Source organism: Manis javanica, chromosome 16, assembly GCF_040802235.1.
Source record: "Manis javanica isolate MJ-LG chromosome 16, MJ_LKY, whole genome shotgun sequence".
Classification (NCBI taxonomy): Eukaryota; Metazoa; Chordata; class Mammalia; order Pholidota; family Manidae; genus Manis; species Manis javanica.
In genome coordinates, this window is record NC_133171.1 from 59216063 (window position 1) to 59231748 (window position 15686).

Here is a 15686-nt window from a genome sequence, read left to right on the forward strand (position 1 = left end):
CTGAGTCATTCTTCCCTAGATTGTGTGGCTTGTGTACTTATCTAGGTGGAGTTAAGTAATTTGGTTAAGAAAATATGAGTGTGGTGGGGAGCAGGCATTTGAACCAAGCCTGACTCCAAGCTAGCTCTCTTAACCGCAAGGTAACTGTGTCACCAAAAAAAAAAAACTCCAGCTCCCTGGAGGGTGGGAACTGAGGTTGGAAACTGCACAATCTAGGGCTGCATATTGTGAAACAGAGGTAGAAACACGTATATAAAGAAAAAAAGTTGTGACCCAACAGTCTTTCTTTGATTTCTGTCTATAAAAATACATTTCATATCATGGGAATTTTGTAGTTCCTCAATAAATATTAGCTAAATAATGAACAAAGTAATAAACGAATGAGTTTATTCTTGTGAGTAATGTGGGTACTAAGTCCGGCAGAGTGCACTACGTAAAGCAAACCTCTGCAAGAGATGTACTCCTTTAATGGAGATCTGAACAGGAGGGAGCCCAAACTTCTTTCCACTGCACTGCCTGCAGCTGAACCACCCAGGTCAGCTGTCTAAGTAACTGGGTGGTTGCCAGGCAAATGCATCTTCCAAATGCGTCTCTAGCAACCTCCTGCCACCACCACTGATCAGCCTGCTTCTCCTAATCCCCTGATGTATAGAATTCTAGAGCAGCCCTGGGGAGCGGAGGGCCAGACTCTAGGAAAGGGAATGGATGGAGTAGGCCTGGGTGCTGTTGAGCCCAGAGGAGGGGAAGTAGGTTAGCTCTGGGCCCAAAGGGTTCCTGGCAGCTTATTCTGGGTAAAGAGTTGGTCTTGAACCTCAGAAGGCAGGGGAACCACATCCTGGTCTCACCCTCCTGCCTACCCACTCTATCATCAGGAGCCATTTAAGCTCCACCCTCCCCCTCAAACACTTAGGCAAGCTGCCCACATGCTGCCCCCACCACCTAGTGACCCAGATATCGCCATCAGCGACATCCTCCCTCTTCATGGCCCCACACACCTGAGGTCCTTGGCAAGTGATATCTGAGCCCTGTGTTCATAGGAAGTCCTCCCTGCCATCTGGTGACCAAGGCCTGCTTACAAGTAGCGGGTCACTCCTCTTCCCAGACCTTACTGCTCAGGTCCCCCTCGCCAACTGGAACACCCTCTGACATGGCCTGGATACTGCTGCTCATCTTTATCTTGGTCCATCCAGGTAAGAGGGCTTCTCCCAGATACCTGAGGGATATGGGGCTGGGAGAAGGGAGCAGGGAGGGGGCTGAACCTAGTGTCCCAGGGGAGCAGTTTTTGTGTGGTGAGGGGGGAGTGGGGCCTGAACATTGAGCCCTGAGGGGAGTGGCAAGGAAAGGAGAGTGGGAGTAGGTGCGGCCCCCTGTACAGTAATTTTACTGGGTCATAGTCCCTCCACGTCTCCCTGTCATCCACTGGGAGGGTCACTCCCAATCTTCCATCCCAGAGCTCTTTTCTTCTCAGCCACCTTCCAAATAAAGTATAAAGAGCCAGTAAAAAGGGCTTGAAGGAAGGGGTCAATTTTTTTTAAGGGGTCAGTTTTAATTTGATGAATTTAATAAGTCTATTAAACAAGGTTTATTATCTGTGGTCTAGATATAATTAAGAGTTTGGGAGACCTAATTAAATCTAAGGTAAGGTTCTTAGTAAAACTGATTTTTAATTAACTGAGAGACCTTAACTATCAGATATATCCATTAACTAAATTCAGTGCAGACTCCAGACCCACAGCTTCAGGATCAGCTGGGAACCTGGGTCAAATTCTCAGGCTCTACTCCAGACCCACTGAATAGAAAACTCTGGAAGTGGGGCCCAAGAATCTGTTTTAACAAACACTCCAGGTGATTCTGCTGTGCTCTCAAGCTTAAGAACCACAAAATTAGAAAAATGGTAAATTTCACCAACTACAGAATTTAATCGGGGTTTTAAAAATGGGTTTAATTCATCAGTTTGGATGAGTTAAATAAGGATCTCAAGCAATTACAGAATGTAATTCTAGAAATGTGGGAGGTAGGGGTGCTAATATGGGGGCTAGGAGTGCTAATGCTCTGCACAGTCAAAAATCTGGGTATAACTTTGACTCCCCCCAAATTTAAATACTAATAGCCTATTGTTAACAGGAAGCCTTCGGGTAACATAAATGGTTGAGTAACACATATTTTGTATGTTGTATGTATTATATCCTGTATTCTTACAATAAAGTAAGATAAGAAAATGTTTTTTCAAAATATCAAATATTTCCAGGTAATTTTCCAGTATATTTATTGGAAAAATCTGCATATAAGCAGACCTGTGTAGCTCAAACCCATTGTCGCTCAAGGGTCAACTGTATCAGCCACATCTTAGCCTGAAGATTTAGTTAATGCTCTTTAACAAAAAACAAAGCAGCAAAGATATAATATAAAATGTATTAGCACTAAAATACTACTGGGAATCATATAGTTAATGATATTAGTTTGCTAGGCAGCCACATTCATTAATGAGCTGCAGTTACACTGTGACAGTTACGTTCCAGGGAGATGTTACTAGTGAATGCAGCTGAAGAATGGTGGTAAGGGAGAAGATGAGAGTTGGTATAGGAAAGAGTTTGAAAAACTGTTTAATAAGTAATGTTAAGAAATTAGGTTGGTAAAGAGGAAAGGATTTAATGAGGCACCCAAAGTACTTGCCCCTGTGGCCCTCTGTAGGTGGAGGGACAGCTGGAATAGTCTACTGCAAGCTTTCTCCTTGGAGTAATTGAGGAGGCATTTTCTACAGGTCTTCTCTCTGTCCCCCAGGATCCTGTGCTCTCTGGGTGTCCCAGCCTGCTGAGATTCATACCCAGGAAGGCACTGCTGCCTTCTTGCCCTGCTCCTTCAATGCCAGCCGAGGGAGACTGGCCATTGGCTCTGTCGCATGGTACCGGGACAAGGTGGCCCCAGGAAAGGAAGTGAAGAATGGGACACCCGAGTTCAGGGGCCGCCTGGCCCCTCCTGCCTCTTTCCGATTCCTCTGTGACCACCAGGCTGAGCTGCACATCTGGAATACCCAAGAGTGTGATGCCGGGGTCTATGTGTGCAAGGTGGAGGTGCTGGGCCTGGGTGTAGGAACAGGGAACGGAACTCTACTGGTGGTGGAGAAAGGTGAGGCACAGAGAGACTGTTCTCTTCGGCTAGAGGTCCGTCTCACCCTGGAAGCTGGGAGTACCTTACTTAAGGTCCCCTGCCCTCTGTCCCTCCCTGAGCTTGTGCATGCTTCCTCCCCAGGGCCCTCCTTATCAAACCCTTTTTCTCCACTGCCTACATACAGGACCTTCTCAGCTAGGGGACAGTACAGTCCTCCTCCTCCGGGCTGGATTCTATGCCTTCAGCTTTCTCTCTGTGGCCGTAAGCAGCACCATCTATTACCAAGGCAAATGTGAGCTATGGAGCCAGGGCAATGGCGGAAGAGAGCTGGAGGAGGGGGAGACAGAGATCAAGAGGACAAGGAGGGCTACAGCACAGTGACTCCTGCCATCTCTCCACCAGGCCACTGTCACCTGGAAACACATTGCCTCTCCTTGAATGGCCTCTGATGAGTGTGATTCCAGACCTCAGTGATCACAGCTCTCTTTAAGAGACTCTAATAAAGCCCTCTCTGCCCAACCACTAACTCCTTCTTATGAATCTCATGTATTTCTTCTTCCATTCTCCAGATGCCCCAATATGCCTCTCTTGGGGTCCCCTTACTCTTAACTCTCCCTTCTACAAAGTCTGGGCTAGAATGGTCTGAGGAGGGAGCTTCTCAGTCATCAAGCCTAGAGCCCCCTCCCACCACCATCCTGGGGCTCAACACACCCTCCTCGCCTGAGCCCAGGAGGCTGAGTCTCATTTTCCTGAGAAACAGGGAGTATCAGATCTGATTAGTCCTGCTTGTCAACCTTCCCATGCCAGCCAGGCTCATAGATAAATGCTCTTTTCTGGTTTTCAGGGAAACTCAGGTCCCTGAACACCTTTTTTCACCCAACATATCATGACTTGACCCCAGAGTGGATGGGAGGATAAGTCGCTTAAGTTTTGATGGTGGCCACGTTGACCGGGACTTGAGCTGGACTGAGGAGCCTGAGACACAGACAGTGGTGAGATTGTTGTCTTTACTGGGTGAACCACAGATGGCCCTGACCTCCCGCCTGGAAGAGAGAGGCCACTGGGGGTGCTCAGGTGGGTTTGTTCTTGGCAATGCAGGCGTAGTCGGTGCTGGGGTCCTCCTTGGTGACTTTCCTGTTGTTGAGGGTAGGCTCCTGCCGGCAGGGCTCTGGCAGCCTCAGCAGAGATGCATAGTGGAGCTCCTGCTCGGAGAGCTGGGCCTGGGGCCCGGGCACAAGGTGCTGGGGAGGAGCCCTCTCTTGGCCTTTTCCTGTGAGGCCCAGCACCCTCTCTCCCTCATTGCCTCCTCTGGCTCCCACTCTGCTCCCACACTGCTCGGCAGCCTCTCTGTGGTCTAAACTCCTCTTCTTTTATTCCACTACCCCTTCTCTGTGTTTCCCACCTCTCAAGTTCACCCCTCCCATTTTTATTCTCCTTTTCTCTTGGTGGTTTCTCTGTGCCTCTTTCATTTTCTGCTTTTCTCTTGCACCATTCATCTCCGTGTCTCTCTCATTCTTTCCTCTCTTCCTTTGGTCTCATTCCCTCTCCTCTCTCTACACCATTTCTTTCCTCTCCCCTTCTCATTTGCTTTCTTCTGCTTCTTTTTTTCTCTGACTTCATGCTCCTGCCTTCTCTTCCCTTGTCCCTTTCTCAGCCCTCAGTCCCATCTTGTGCCCACTGACCCCTTTCCTGCCCTCAGACTCACCCAGGTCCTCTCCAGCCTCCTCACTGGAAAAAAAAGCAGCAGCTTAGCAGCCCTCCCATTGCGTCTTCCAGCTCCTCCTCCCTCACCCCCCACCCCCAGGGAGTGTTTCCTCACCGGCTGACTTCCCTGTGGTTCCCGTGGCCCAAGTCCTGGCCTCTCTGGACACTTTCCCCTTCCCTTTCCCACCGACTTCTACCACCTTCCTCACCCAGAGCGTGTGTGGATGGCTGGGGACTTCTGGGAAAGTAGGAAAGGGTGTGGGTAGGGCCACATGGGGCAAGGCTGTGGGGTGAGCGAGGGAGGGGAAGGTAGGACTCACCTCTCCACTGGGTCCGACACAGGCAGGCGAACAGAATAACCACAGCCAGGAGCAGGAGCCCCCCCAGTACCAAGCCGCCATATAGATAAGGGCATATACCTGCAGGGAAAGGGGTAAATCTCAGAGGGCCCGCTTCTCTCTTCAGCTTACCCATCTCCTGGTTGGCCATGGGTGTCTCACCCCCTCTCCCCAACTCTTTGAGAGGCAGAAAAACCTACTGAGATTCTTCATCCCAGATTGAGGCATCCTTCTCTTACCAGAGGTATCCAGCCCTTATCGGCGACCTTACCCATCCCCAAGGCAGCACACCCCTCAGAGGCTTCCCACTGCCATCCTGCTGTCCTGGGGCCTCCTGGTGAAGTCACTTGCCTGCCCACATCAGCTGGTCCCAAGAGGCTCTGGCTACCTACTCATGAACAGCACGCACCACTTTTGACCCATTATTCTTTCTGCACCCACAACCATCTCTGAGCAGAGGGTTACCTTACCATTATCCTGTGTCTCACAAACTGCCATTAGGTCAGGCACTGAAGACTGGCCTGGAGGTCAGGAAACTTAGCCCTTGCTCTGCTGGGCTAAATGGCCTGGGGTGAGTCACGTGCCTCAAGTTCCTCATCTGTGAAGTGCAGGGCCCTCTGTTACAATCATCCCATTTCCCCCACCCTGGGCTGAGGAGCTTCACTTATGTGCCAACCCAGAACCGGGTACTTTCCCTTCATCACTGCTAGTCTCTACAATGTAGGGTATTTATGGTGCCCATTTTCCTGGTGAGGAACCTGAAACTCAAGCCTGGACCATATAAGGACATCCAGCCCAGAAGAGCAGTGCTGAGGTTCAAGGCCAACTCTGCCCAGCTGCAGAGCCCACCCCCCTTTCCTCTGCCTGAGGCTGACCAGGTGGTTCAGAGGGGCATCTCTAGCACTGGATAGTTCTATGTTCTGGTGAGGGGGCTGATGGAGGAGCAGGAGCCAGGATCTGGAATGTGTGGGGGGACTGGTGGAAAAATAGGAGTGGTGTCCAGTGCTGCCTGGGAGTTGGGGCTGCTCCCCTTAGAGCGACACAGGAGAGCGGGCCTTAATTGACTGGTGTGGAAAGCCTCTTCCCACGGGCAGATACAGCTGGGGCCAAAGTGGGACAAAGAGGAGTGTTGGGGGCCCCATAACTTCCCCTGTACTTCTTCTCCATAACTTCCTGCCCTACAACCACTGGTTCCTGTTTGAGGGCAAAGAGGAGGCTGCTGACTTAACCTCAGAGCCAGAGACCAGGGGCTGGAGGCTGAGATCCTGTGTTCAAGAGGAATGCTGGGGTGTGTGTGGAGGGGATGGGGAGCAGAAGCACAGGTGGAGAGGAGGGCCATCAGGGGCAGTGGGGGTAGAGGTGGATTGTTTTTAATTTCTCTGGAGAACAGAGACAGAGGCAGAGCTGAGGACTGCCCCAGAGTCCTGGGAACCTCAAAGCTGTGTTCTCCCTTCCCTCATCTTTGCCTCACCTCACTCTGGGTGTGACTTCCACCCCCATCCACATCCCCTGCCCCGGTTTCCCTGACCAGGGGCCCTGCTTTCTCCCAACTTATCCAGAGCCTGTGGCCTGCGGGTAGACAGACTCCAGACAGGCATGAGCTGCCTGGGTGAAGAGAAGTGTTGCCATTTCAGATGTTCCTGCCTCTGCTCTGCCTTCACTTTCTCTCCCAGCCTGGCTCCCCAGCATCACTAGGAGAGGAAGTTACGCTTTGAGGGTTAGGGTTACAACATCTTTCCTTTCAGACTCCTGGGACTGTAAGTGAGCCTGTAATGCCCCTCAGTTCCAGCCATCCTATTGATCGTGAGTAATCAATGAATGTTTACCTCCTGGCACCTTCCCTGATCAATTTTTCCCCAATTACCCATCACACTACCTTGCTGAGAGCTCACAATTTTGGTGTATGTGTATGGATGTATTGGAAGGCCCCCACATCAGACTGGGAGCTGCGGTGTTTTGATGGTAGCTTGCCCAGTGTTCTGGGGCTGAATCTAGCAGGATGCTTGGATGACTGATTAACAGGACAGTCAGAGGCAGCCAGGCTAGGTCTACATGAACCTTGCTGTTAGATCTAGGACAGCAAGTTGATGAAAACGTGGTGCTGGGAAGAGAGGTGTGGGCAATCCAGGTGGATTCTTACAGGAGGTAGCATTCTGATGTCAAACACAAAAGTTAATAAGGGCAGTGATCCAAAGCCCTCTGGACGGAAAGCTGGACAAAGGTCTTTTAATGGCACCGTCATGGAGAGGGAGATGGGTTATAGAGAATCGCACACCCAGTCCTTGAGGAGGGAGAAAACTAGGGAGCTCCTGTGGAAGCAAGGGGTGGGTGTGGAGATCTGGTGCTGGGTCCACATGCATTTGCATTTCCTTCTCCAAATTTAGAAACTTACTGCTACTTCCTCCCCTCTTCCAACCCACAATGTTCCCTATGCAGCATACTCAGTAGAATAACAGTCAGGTTTTTTTTTCACATTTTATTATTAAAATGTTCAAACAGAAAAAAGTTGAAAGAATTATATGGTAAACAAATATCCCTACCATAGATTCTACAATTAACATTTTCCTATATTTTCCTTATCACATATCAGTCCACCTTGTTTTTCTACACCTTTTAAAGTTGCAGATATTAGCACACTTTATCTCTAAACCCTTTACCATGCTTATCATTGACTTGAGTTCAGCATCCATTTCTTTTTGTGGGGTGCTGAAGAAGGCAAGATTTGCATACATTGAAATGCACATGGTGGACCATGCATGAGTGTCCGCTCTCCACCCGAGTCCATATGCCAAATCCAGGACTCAGTTTTTAAACTGTCTTGTGGTCAAAGCTCTGGAGTCAGACTGCCTGGATTCAAATATTGACTCTGCCACTACTGTGTGACTTTCTAAAGTTCCTTAAGTTCCCTGTGCCTCAATTCCTTGTAGGGTTTTGTCAGGATTGAAGTAATTATTACATACACAGTGTGTAGCTCAGTGGCAGGCTGCTGCTTATAAATTAGCTAAATTATTATTATCGCTGAACAGAGATGCCAAAAAAAGGGAGATGATCTGGGACCACCTACAACTTCTTTGGACCTGGTCTTTCCTGCTTTCAGCGGCTGCCGCACTGTTTACCACGGCATTCGTTGGATCCTTGTTGCTTTGCTTTGCTTACTCACTCATTCATTTGTCTTTCCTTCACTTATTCATTAACACTTAGGGAGCACCTACTAAATGGATGGGGCTCATTCTAGACTTAGAAGCTCTTTGAGGGTGGAGGCGGAACTCATCTGCCTACACTCTGTGTAGCAAGGCAGGGAATGCTCATTTCCATCCCTCCTCAGCGAGTCAGTAGTCAGCAGTGAGACTGAGGCCCCCTTCAGCTGTCATGGCTGTGGACTGACTTAACTCTCCTTTCTCACCTAGCTCTGGGGGTTAGGGGTGTGCAAGGCGACAGGAGGAGGTCAGTTCAGTGTCGGGGCACATTCCCCAGGGCCCCAGTTCTTGTCCTCATATGCCAGACCTTGACCCCAGGGACATGGAAGCAGCCCTCCCTCCAGCACCCACCTCTGGGATGTAGAGAAGGCTGATTGCCCTGGAATCTGGAGTTCTGTGTGTCATTGCTGCTCTGCTGCCTGACCTTTTCTGCAAGCTACCTTCCCTCCCTGGGTCTCAGTTGCCCTCCCTGATGAGCCAGATGTTTAAGGCCCTCTCCAGGTCTACCCTGAAAGCCTATCTTCTCACCCCAACTCCTTCCCCAGTTCAGAGAACCCAGGCATACAGCTGCCCCACCCTAGCTCTGGGTAAACAGGAAGCTGGGTGAGGGGAGCCAGGGTGTGCGGAAAGTCCCAGCCAGGTGTGTGGGTCTATGGGGAGGGGGTAGCCCCACCCCTGAGGTATGAAAGCCCCCCTGCCTTGGCCTTGGCTCAGTCTCAATGGGGGCACTGGGACTGGAGGGCCGGGGTAGGAGGCCCCAGGGTAAGGGCTGCCTCCTGCTGGCTGTGGCAGGAGCCACCTCCCTGGTGACCCTGCTGCTGGCTGTGCCTATCACTGTCCTGGCTGTGCTGGTCTTGGTGCCCCAGGAGCAGGGAAGACTGGTGAGTGCCTGCAAAGGGCCTGGGAGGGCTGCACATTACCAGATGCTCACTTACCTCTGGTTAGGCCTGGGGGTCTTTTGCCTCATCCTGCCCAGCTGGCTTGGCTGTCCCTGGTGGGGATATCTTGTCAGTCTCTTCTCTGGCTCTTTTCAAGGTCCTGTGATGCTGTTGGGTCCTGATGTCTCCAATCCCATTCCTGGTGGCCTCTATTACCCCTCCTCTTCCCAAGAGGCCTCTCTCACCCTACAGAGGCCTGTCTATTCAGGCAGGCCTCTACCTCTCCACCTGAGTCCATATGCCTTCCTAGCTTTCCCTTCCAGGGAGATCTGTGCTGGCCATGGGGCTGGTTGGAGAAACCTCAAGCCTGGAGTTTAAGTTTATGTTAGGAGGGGTGGCTTTGCAGCAGCTAAGACTGAACTCTGCACACTGTGATCCCACTCACCCAGGCAGCGGGGACTGCTGATCCAGGAGTGCAGGCCCAGGCCCAGCAGCGATCAGGTAAGTGCAGACCATCTCCCTCTCCCCCACTCCACTCCCTCAGAGATGCCCAGCTCCTACCCATCTGCATCCCCAGATACTCTCTTCCTCCACGAATCCAGGTGCCCCATCCTTGGATGGGGGACCATGCATGAGTGTCCGCTCTGCTGCCAATCCTGGACTCTTCTGCCCTAACAGGGTCCCAGGAGCTGCCAGAGAACGAGGCAGAAACCGATCTCAGCCCCAGGCTGCCGGCTGCCCACATCATAAGTAAGGATCTCACTAACATGAAGAGTCCACGGATGCTAGTTCTGCTAGCACACAATTAGGGTCCCTTTGCTCTGTTATTGCAATGCTTACTTTTCCACCTGTTCACCACCGCTCGCGCCGCCTTCCCAGCTTCTTGCTTCCCTCCAGGAGCAGGCAAAACCCGGCCTGGATCTCCCTAGCACAGCGCTCCGCACCGCACACCCAGGTGCCCTCAGTCTCCAGCTTACTCACGGCAGAGGTAGCACCATCGCCCCGCTCCCCTTCCCTGCTCGGTTCTTGCAGCGGGTTAAAAGCCCCCCACTCTCCCTCATGCCCACCTCCCCGAAGTCTTGGGCCTGACTCCCTCGGGATCAAATTCCCAAGAGCAGACAGGCCCCTTTCTCCGCAGGTGCTTGGACCAACCGTCAAGGGATAGGCTGGGAGGCGAAGAAAGAAGAGGCGTTTCTGAGGGGCGGGACGCAGTTCTTGGGCGCCGAGGGGCTGGCCCTCCCCCTGGACGGCCTCTATTACCTCTACTGTCACATCGGCTACCGGGGCCGGGCGCCCTCTGCCGGCGGGGGCCCTCCGGACCACTCGGTCACGCTGCGCAGCCGGCTGTACCGGGCCGGGGGCGCGTACGGGCCCGGGACTCCTGAGCTGCTGCTCGAGGGCGCCGAGACCGTGACTCCGGTGTTGGACCCGGCGGGGAGGCACGAGTACGGGCCCCTCTGGTACACGAGCGTGGGGTTTGGCGGCCTGGTGCAGCTCCGGAGGGACGAGAGGGTGTACGTCAATATCAGTCACCCCGATATGGTGGATTATAGGAGAGGGAAGACCTTCTTTGGGGCTGTGATGGTGGGGTGAGGGCCGCCGCGTTCCCGGGAAAACGACTGCATGGTGGGGATGTGTGAATCATTCCAGATGTTGGGGACCCATACACCAGGGCCCCGCAGCTGTGAGGAAAATGTTAAGAGTTTGTTTGGAAACTGATTTTGAGCCTGATAAAAATAAAGAATGTAAAAATTAGGGCTGCCAAATACAGATATTGAGAGGTGAATATGTCTTAATTTAGGTACACAAGTGTTGGTGAAATTGTCTGTGTTTTTCTGGTCGCTTGAAACAATTCATACCTCTTTGTATGGCCTCTCCTCCCTGGGATGGCTGTCTGCACGTCTCACCCACGCCCTGCCTCTGAACTGCTCTGCCCAGCATGGGGGAAATTGGAGGGTAGAAAGCAGGGATCTCCTCAAACCCATCTCCTGACCCGCAAAGCCACATGGGCCCCATCTAACTGGACCTGCACTTTTCCAGTTAGTGTGAGAGGGGTTATTACAGGGGAGGGGAGGGCCTAGCTCCCGAGAAAAACTGGATATAGCAGAGCCTGGAAGACCCCTTTAGCCACTACCCCCAGTCAACTTTTCTCTTCTGAAGAAAGAGCCTCAGCTCACTGGGCAGGAGGAGAGGAGGCTGAGAGACTTGGAAAGGTGTTTGAGAGAGAGAAGGATGGGGTGGGGCTAGTGCCCGAGGGCATCAGAAAAAACCTGGGAATGAGGGAGGAAAATCTGATGCCACCTGGCCTTGTCCAGGGTGGGATGGAAAGTCCTCACCACTTGTTCACACTTCAGGTCCCCTCCCCATTAGTGGGCAAGTGTGGGGCCCTGGGGTAACAGTAGCCCCCTCATCCCACTATGGACTTTCAGACCTAGAGGGGAACCCAAGGCCCTATCTAGGTCATCCAGTGGGTCATCCCATGCTTCTGCACACCACACTTCTCCTGCCTGGCAAACCTGGCAGGAAGGAAAGCCTACCTTTTGAGCTCAGCAGGGGCTCCCACTCTCCAGGTCTCCATTTCTGATTCCCTATTTGTCCTTGACTCTGTATCCAGAGAGCTTTCATCAGAGGAAAGGGTGCTTTTCTCTTTCCATTTCATCTACCTCCTATCCCTCCCCTCATCATTAACTCAGAAAATCAGTGACAGCTGGCATGTGGGCTCTTCGCTCATATCTCATACCTGTTTTAAAATGTTCTTCTATCTCTTCAATTCTATTCTCTGAGAGGTGGAAAGGCTGGGGGCTGGGTAAAGGGAAAAAGCCTGAATTTACTGAGGGCTTACAGTGCCAAGCACTAGGCTAGGTGCCCTGAGGTAGTTGGGATTTTCTATCCGTGCTGTATGTGGTGGGTGTTCCTATCTTCATTTGATAGGTGAGATTCAGAAAATTTGCACTGTTTGAATTTGCATGGTTAGGACAGGGCTGGCGGGGGTGGGGTGGCGTGGGGGTGGGCCTAGGATCAGGCGATCTGGAGCCCAGACGCCTTAATGTCTGGAAGTCCCTTGGCTGTGATTCAGGTGCCTGAGAATGTGGCCCTTCCCAGGCTCTGTCTCAGGCTGCAGCAGCCAGCCGGAAATCTCACCTGAGCACCTGAGCTGCAGGACTTCCCCCGCTAGGGTTGGAATTCCCAGGGTCGGAAATTCCAATACCCTGAGGGAGAGGTAATTAAGTTCCGGTGCCAATTTCTTGGGGGAGGGGCACATTCGGCTGGGCTTTGTTTTATGCAGGGTCTCTAGAGCGCCTGTAGTCCAAGGAGTGGGGACTCGGTCTTAGGGATCTTAGGCCCTATGTAGAGAGGACTTCAGGGGGTGGCCTCTCACCCCCGCAGAGAGGCAGATGCAGAATTAATTCCAACAAAGAGACCATGTTTCCTTTCTAAGCACATTTTATTTTATTTCACGCCACTGACCAGTAGGGCGGTTACAGACACAACTCCCCTGGGGAGCAGAGGTTCAGCGATGTAGTGACAGTCAATCACCAAATCAGCATTATTTAGACAACTTGATCAGATAAATACTTTTAAAAACTTAAGCAAAAGGAGGCACAGAGGCCCGTGGGCCAGATGGAAACAGCCTACAGTTCAGCTCCGTTTTCACAGAAAACATGTCTGAGCCAAGGCAGCACCTACGCTGGGTTTCCCAGGACGCCCTGACCTCCTTAATAAATACATTCATCAGTAAATAAATAAATAATAAATAAATAATAAATAATCACAAGTGCAAACATAAATAGAGGGAGCTGGCCCTGAAGGGGAGGGGCTGGGTTCTCCATCTCAGTGAAGAGTCTGGACATTTGAAGAAGGGAGGCCTGAGGTCTACTCACATCATCTTCTCAAGGGATGCTCTGAAGTGTTCCAGCCAGAATCAAAGGTTCCCTGGCCCCCACATTCCAGGTATCCCAGGTTGCATTCAGACATCCAAACCTGGGACCCTCGGTAAGTTCTGGAAGCCCCATTTTGAGTTCTGGGTGGTGGCCAGTGTCCCAATGTCCAGGTCACCCATCCCTCCATTCTAGGTTTCTAAGTGTTGTTTAAAGTTCTAAGCTTGGGGCCTGGCCCTGAGCCGCGAATTATTTTTCTAAGCCAGAAGGGAATGAAGGGGTCTGAAGGAGTGGATAACAAAAGGATTGAGATGGGAGAGGATGGGAGTTCCACCCACTCACAGGGCAATGATCCCAAAGTAGACCTGTCCAGACTCCGCAAAGTCAAGATAGTCAGGCAGATTGATCTCAGCGCTGAGTCGATCATCCTTCTCCAGCTGGAAGACCCCTCCCAGATAGATAGGCTCATACCAGGGCTTGCCCTCAGTCCCCTCTGGGGTCTCCAACTGGCAAGGGCTCTTGATGGCAGAGAGGAGGTTGACCTTGGTCTGGTAGGAGAGGGCCAAGCGGCTAATGGTGTGGGTGAGGAGCACATGGGTGGAAGGGCAGCCTTGGCCCTTGAAGAGGACCTGGGAGTAGACGAGGTACAGTCCATCGGACGGCACCACCAGCTGGTTGTCTGTTAGCTTCACGCCATTAGCCAGGAGGGCATTGGCGCGCCGGCTAAGCCACTGGAGCTGCCCCTCAGCTTGGGGGTTTGCTGAAGGAAGGGAGAGAAGGAGGGAGGGATGAGTCAGTGTGACCCTGTCAGTTCTACTCTCCACATCCTGGCCCTCAAGTTCTGCCCACCCCTTACATCCGGTTCCTGTCTTCTCTGCTTCTTCCCACATTCCATCTGGCTTTGAGGCTCTGCGTATCCTTCTCAAGACCTGTTCTGTTCCTCCACCCTCCCCTTGAGCTCAGTGAACCTTTCAGTGTCTCCCAGGTCTGTCTACCCTTGGCCTGGGTTCAGCCCCCAAATCCTGTCCCTCCGTGTTTCATCTGCTTCTTCCGCTAGACACATCCTCAGAACTCTTACCTACAACATGGGCCACTGGCTTGTTGCTTGGTGTTTGAGAAGATGATCCTGAGGAGGAAAAGGGAAAAAAAAGTGAGATCCTTAAGCTTCCCAGAAAATATCCAGCTATTTTGACCTCAATTCCACTTCCCCCAAACCAAAACTCTAAATTTCTCCCACTGCTTTCATCCCAGGACTAACCCTAACCCCCACCTGAATCAAGAATTAGGAGGCTTTGGAAACACTTACTGAGAGTCTGAGCCAGAGGATTGAATATCTGGGGGCCATTCAATAACTGTTGGGGAGAAGAAGGAAGATTAGCATCACAGCAAGTCACCCCCAAAGCAGAAAGAACTGGTCTGCTAATCTAGCTTGTATACTCTGCCCTGTGTGTCTAGTTTTCTCTCTTCATTTATCCACTTATTCATTCATTTATCTACTCAATAACACTTTCACTGAGTACCTTTCACATGCTAAACACCCTATCTCCGTCTCTCCCTTTCTGCTTCTCCTCCCTCATCATCTCTTTCATATCACCCACATCATTCTGTCTCACCATCTTTATTTATATCACTATTTGTATCTTTATTTATATCACTTGTTTTTTCCCTATCTCTCTCCCACAACCTACATTTCTCTACACATCTCTTTATATATCTGTATCAACTTCCTCATTCATTCATTCATTCATTCAACAAACGTTCAACAAGCACCTTCCGTGTGCCAGGCACCTTATCTCCCTACCCTTTTCTCTCTTCCCCCACCTCTCTCCATATCTTTCTGCCTCCCCTCCCCATCTTTCCCCACGTTTTCCCTCCTAACTCTCTCAATGGCACACCTCTTTCCCTCACCCCATTTCTTGCTCTCCGCCCTCACACCTGCCCCATTTCTCTCTGTGGGGGGAGAATGAGCCACGGCTGGCAGGGCACTTACCTCTTCTCTCTGGGGGCCAATCACCCCAAAGTGCAGCAGGCAGAAGAGTGTGGTGGCTCCTGCGACAAGGAGGAAGGAGAAGAGGCTGAGGCACAAGCACCTTCTGGAGCCCTGGGAGCCCCCTGCCTTCTTGGGGAGTGCCTCCTCGGCCAGTTCCACATCCCGGATCATGCTTTCAGTGCTCATGGTGTCCTTTACAGAGGAGCTCAAGTTCAGTCGGAAGATGGTGAGGCCTGGGGCAGTGTGTGTTAGAGGGAGAGAATCTGCTGGCTGCTTGCTGGGTGGGTGTCGTCTGAGAGGTTATTTCCAGGGGCGTCTGGAGTTGCTTCTCTCTTTTCTGGCTGGTCCTCTGATGGCCTCGCTGAGGGAGCTTCTGCGGGCTGGGTGCGCAAACAGCTATATTTATAGGCCTATGGGGCAAGAGGGCGGGGAAAGGCTTTCACTCAACCAGCGGAAAACTTCCTTGGTGGAGAAACCCATGAGCTCATCTGGAGGAAGCGGGTAGTGGGTCCAGCACCTTCTGTCTCAGTTTCTTCTCCATCGCGGGGGCGGGGGTTTGGAAAGTTGGGGACACCCAGGCATCAAGGATACTT

General features: G+C 51.7%; 4 protein-coding genes across 12 annotated transcripts; 2 read left to right on the forward strand and 2 right to left on the reverse strand.

The window, feature by feature from the left end:
* Positions 1 to 678: 678 nt before the first annotated feature.
* NCR3 (natural cytotoxicity triggering receptor 3) lies at positions 679 to 4129 on the forward strand. 3 transcript variants are annotated; one of them, XM_017661514.3, is made up of 4 exons: positions 679 to 1190; positions 2782 to 3126; positions 3293 to 3400; positions 3953 to 4129. In XM_017661514.3, the coding sequence occupies exons 1-4, from the start codon at positions 1148 to 1150 to the stop codon at positions 4024 to 4026; spliced, it is 570 nt and encodes a 189-aa protein (XP_017517003.2). In that variant the 5' UTR covers positions 679 to 1147; the 3' UTR covers positions 4027 to 4129. The 3 variants fall into 3 exon arrangements, with proteins under 3 accessions (XP_017517003.2, XP_017517005.2, XP_017517002.2); XM_017661516.3 differs by lacking the exon at positions 3953 to 4129 and adding an exon at positions 3511 to 3634 and having other exon boundaries at positions 682 to 1190; XM_017661513.3 differs by lacking the exon at positions 3953 to 4129 and having other exon boundaries at positions 691 to 1190; positions 3293 to 3634.
* On the reverse strand, positions 4102 to 9908 carry LST1 (leukocyte specific transcript 1). 5 transcript variants are annotated; one of them, XM_037005164.2, is made up of 6 exons: positions 9787 to 9908; positions 9283 to 9338; positions 5133 to 5231; positions 5022 to 5050; positions 4814 to 4836; positions 4102 to 4328 (listed from the first exon to the last, which is right to left on the reverse strand). In XM_037005164.2, the coding sequence occupies exons 1-6, from the start codon at positions 9856 to 9858 to the stop codon at positions 4179 to 4181; spliced, it is 429 nt and encodes a 142-aa protein (XP_036861059.2). In that variant the 5' UTR covers positions 9859 to 9908; the 3' UTR covers positions 4102 to 4178. The 5 variants fall into 5 exon arrangements, with proteins under 5 accessions (XP_036861059.2, XP_017517006.2, XP_017517009.3 ...); XM_017661517.3 differs by having other exon boundaries at positions 4102 to 4349; XM_017661520.3 differs by lacking the exon at positions 9787 to 9908 and adding an exon at positions 5621 to 5748 and having other exon boundaries at positions 4928 to 5050.
* LTB (lymphotoxin beta) lies at positions 9054 to 10978 on the forward strand. Of its 3 annotated transcripts, XM_017661507.3 has the most exons (4): positions 9054 to 9228; positions 9675 to 9726; positions 9904 to 9975; positions 10364 to 10978. In XM_017661507.3, the coding sequence occupies exons 1-4, from the start codon at positions 9067 to 9069 to the stop codon at positions 10816 to 10818; spliced, it is 741 nt and encodes a 246-aa protein (XP_017516996.1). In that variant the 5' UTR covers positions 9054 to 9066; the 3' UTR covers positions 10819 to 10978. The 3 variants fall into 3 exon arrangements, with proteins under 3 accessions (XP_017516996.1, XP_017516997.1, XP_017516998.1); XM_017661508.3 differs by lacking the exon at positions 9904 to 9975; XM_017661509.2 differs by lacking the exons at positions 9675 to 9726; positions 10364 to 10978.
* Positions 10979 to 12651: 1673 nt separating this feature from the next.
* TNF (tumor necrosis factor) lies at positions 12652 to 15527 on the reverse strand. The gene is made up of 4 exons (XM_017661510.3): positions 15094 to 15527; positions 14410 to 14455; positions 14182 to 14229; positions 12652 to 13863 (listed from the first exon to the last, which is right to left on the reverse strand). Exons 1-4 carry the CDS (start codon positions 15277 to 15279, stop codon positions 13442 to 13444), a joined length of 702 nt encoding a protein of 233 aa, XP_017516999.1. The 5' UTR covers positions 15280 to 15527; the 3' UTR covers positions 12652 to 13441.
* Between the last annotated feature and the right edge of the window lie 159 nt (positions 15528 to 15686).

Coding starts and splice junctions, on each gene's coding strand:
- NCR3 (XM_017661513.3), top strand. CDS start 1,148: ATGGCCTGGATACTGCTGCTCATCTTTATCTTGGTCCATCCAG. Junction 1,191..2,781: donor CTTTATCTTGGTCCATCCAG/GTAAGAGGGCTT, acceptor TCTGTCCCCCAG/GATCCTGTGCTCTCTGGGTG. Junction 3,127..3,292: donor TCTACTGGTGGTGGAGAAAG/GTGAGGCACAGA, acceptor GCCTACATACAG/GACCTTCTCAGCTAGGGGAC.
- LST1 (XM_017661517.3), bottom strand. CDS start 9,858: ATGCATGGTCCCCCATCCAAGGATGGGGCACCTGGATTCGTGGAGGAA. Junction 5,232..9,282: donor ACCCCCAGGCCTAACCAGAG/GTAAGTGAGCAT, acceptor CTTTCCCTGCAG/GTATATGCCCTTATCTATAT. Junction 4,837..5,021: donor GCCATCCACACACGCTCTGG/GTGAGGAAGGTG, acceptor TTTTTTTTCCAG/TGAGGAGGCTGGAGAGGACC.
- TNF (XM_017661510.3), bottom strand. CDS start 15,279: ATGAGCACTGAAAGCATGATCCGGGATGTGGAACTGGCCGAGGAGGCA. Junction 14,456..15,093: donor TTGGCCCCCAGAGAGAAGAG/GTAAGTGCCCTG, acceptor TCTCCCCAACAG/TTATTGAATGGCCCCCAGAT. Junction 14,230..14,409: donor TCCTCTGGCTCAGACTCTCA/GTAAGTGTTTCC, acceptor TTTCCTCCTCAG/GATCATCTTCTCAAACACCA.
- LTB (XM_017661507.3), top strand. CDS start 9,067: ATGGGGGCACTGGGACTGGAGGGCCGGGGTAGGAGGCCCCAGGGTAAG. Junction 9,229..9,674: donor CCCAGGAGCAGGGAAGACTG/GTGAGTGCCTGC, acceptor CCACTCACCCAG/GCAGCGGGGACTGCTGATCC. Junction 9,727..9,903: donor CCAGGCCCAGCAGCGATCAG/GTAAGTGCAGAC, acceptor CTGCCCTAACAG/GGTCCCAGGAGCTGCCAGAG.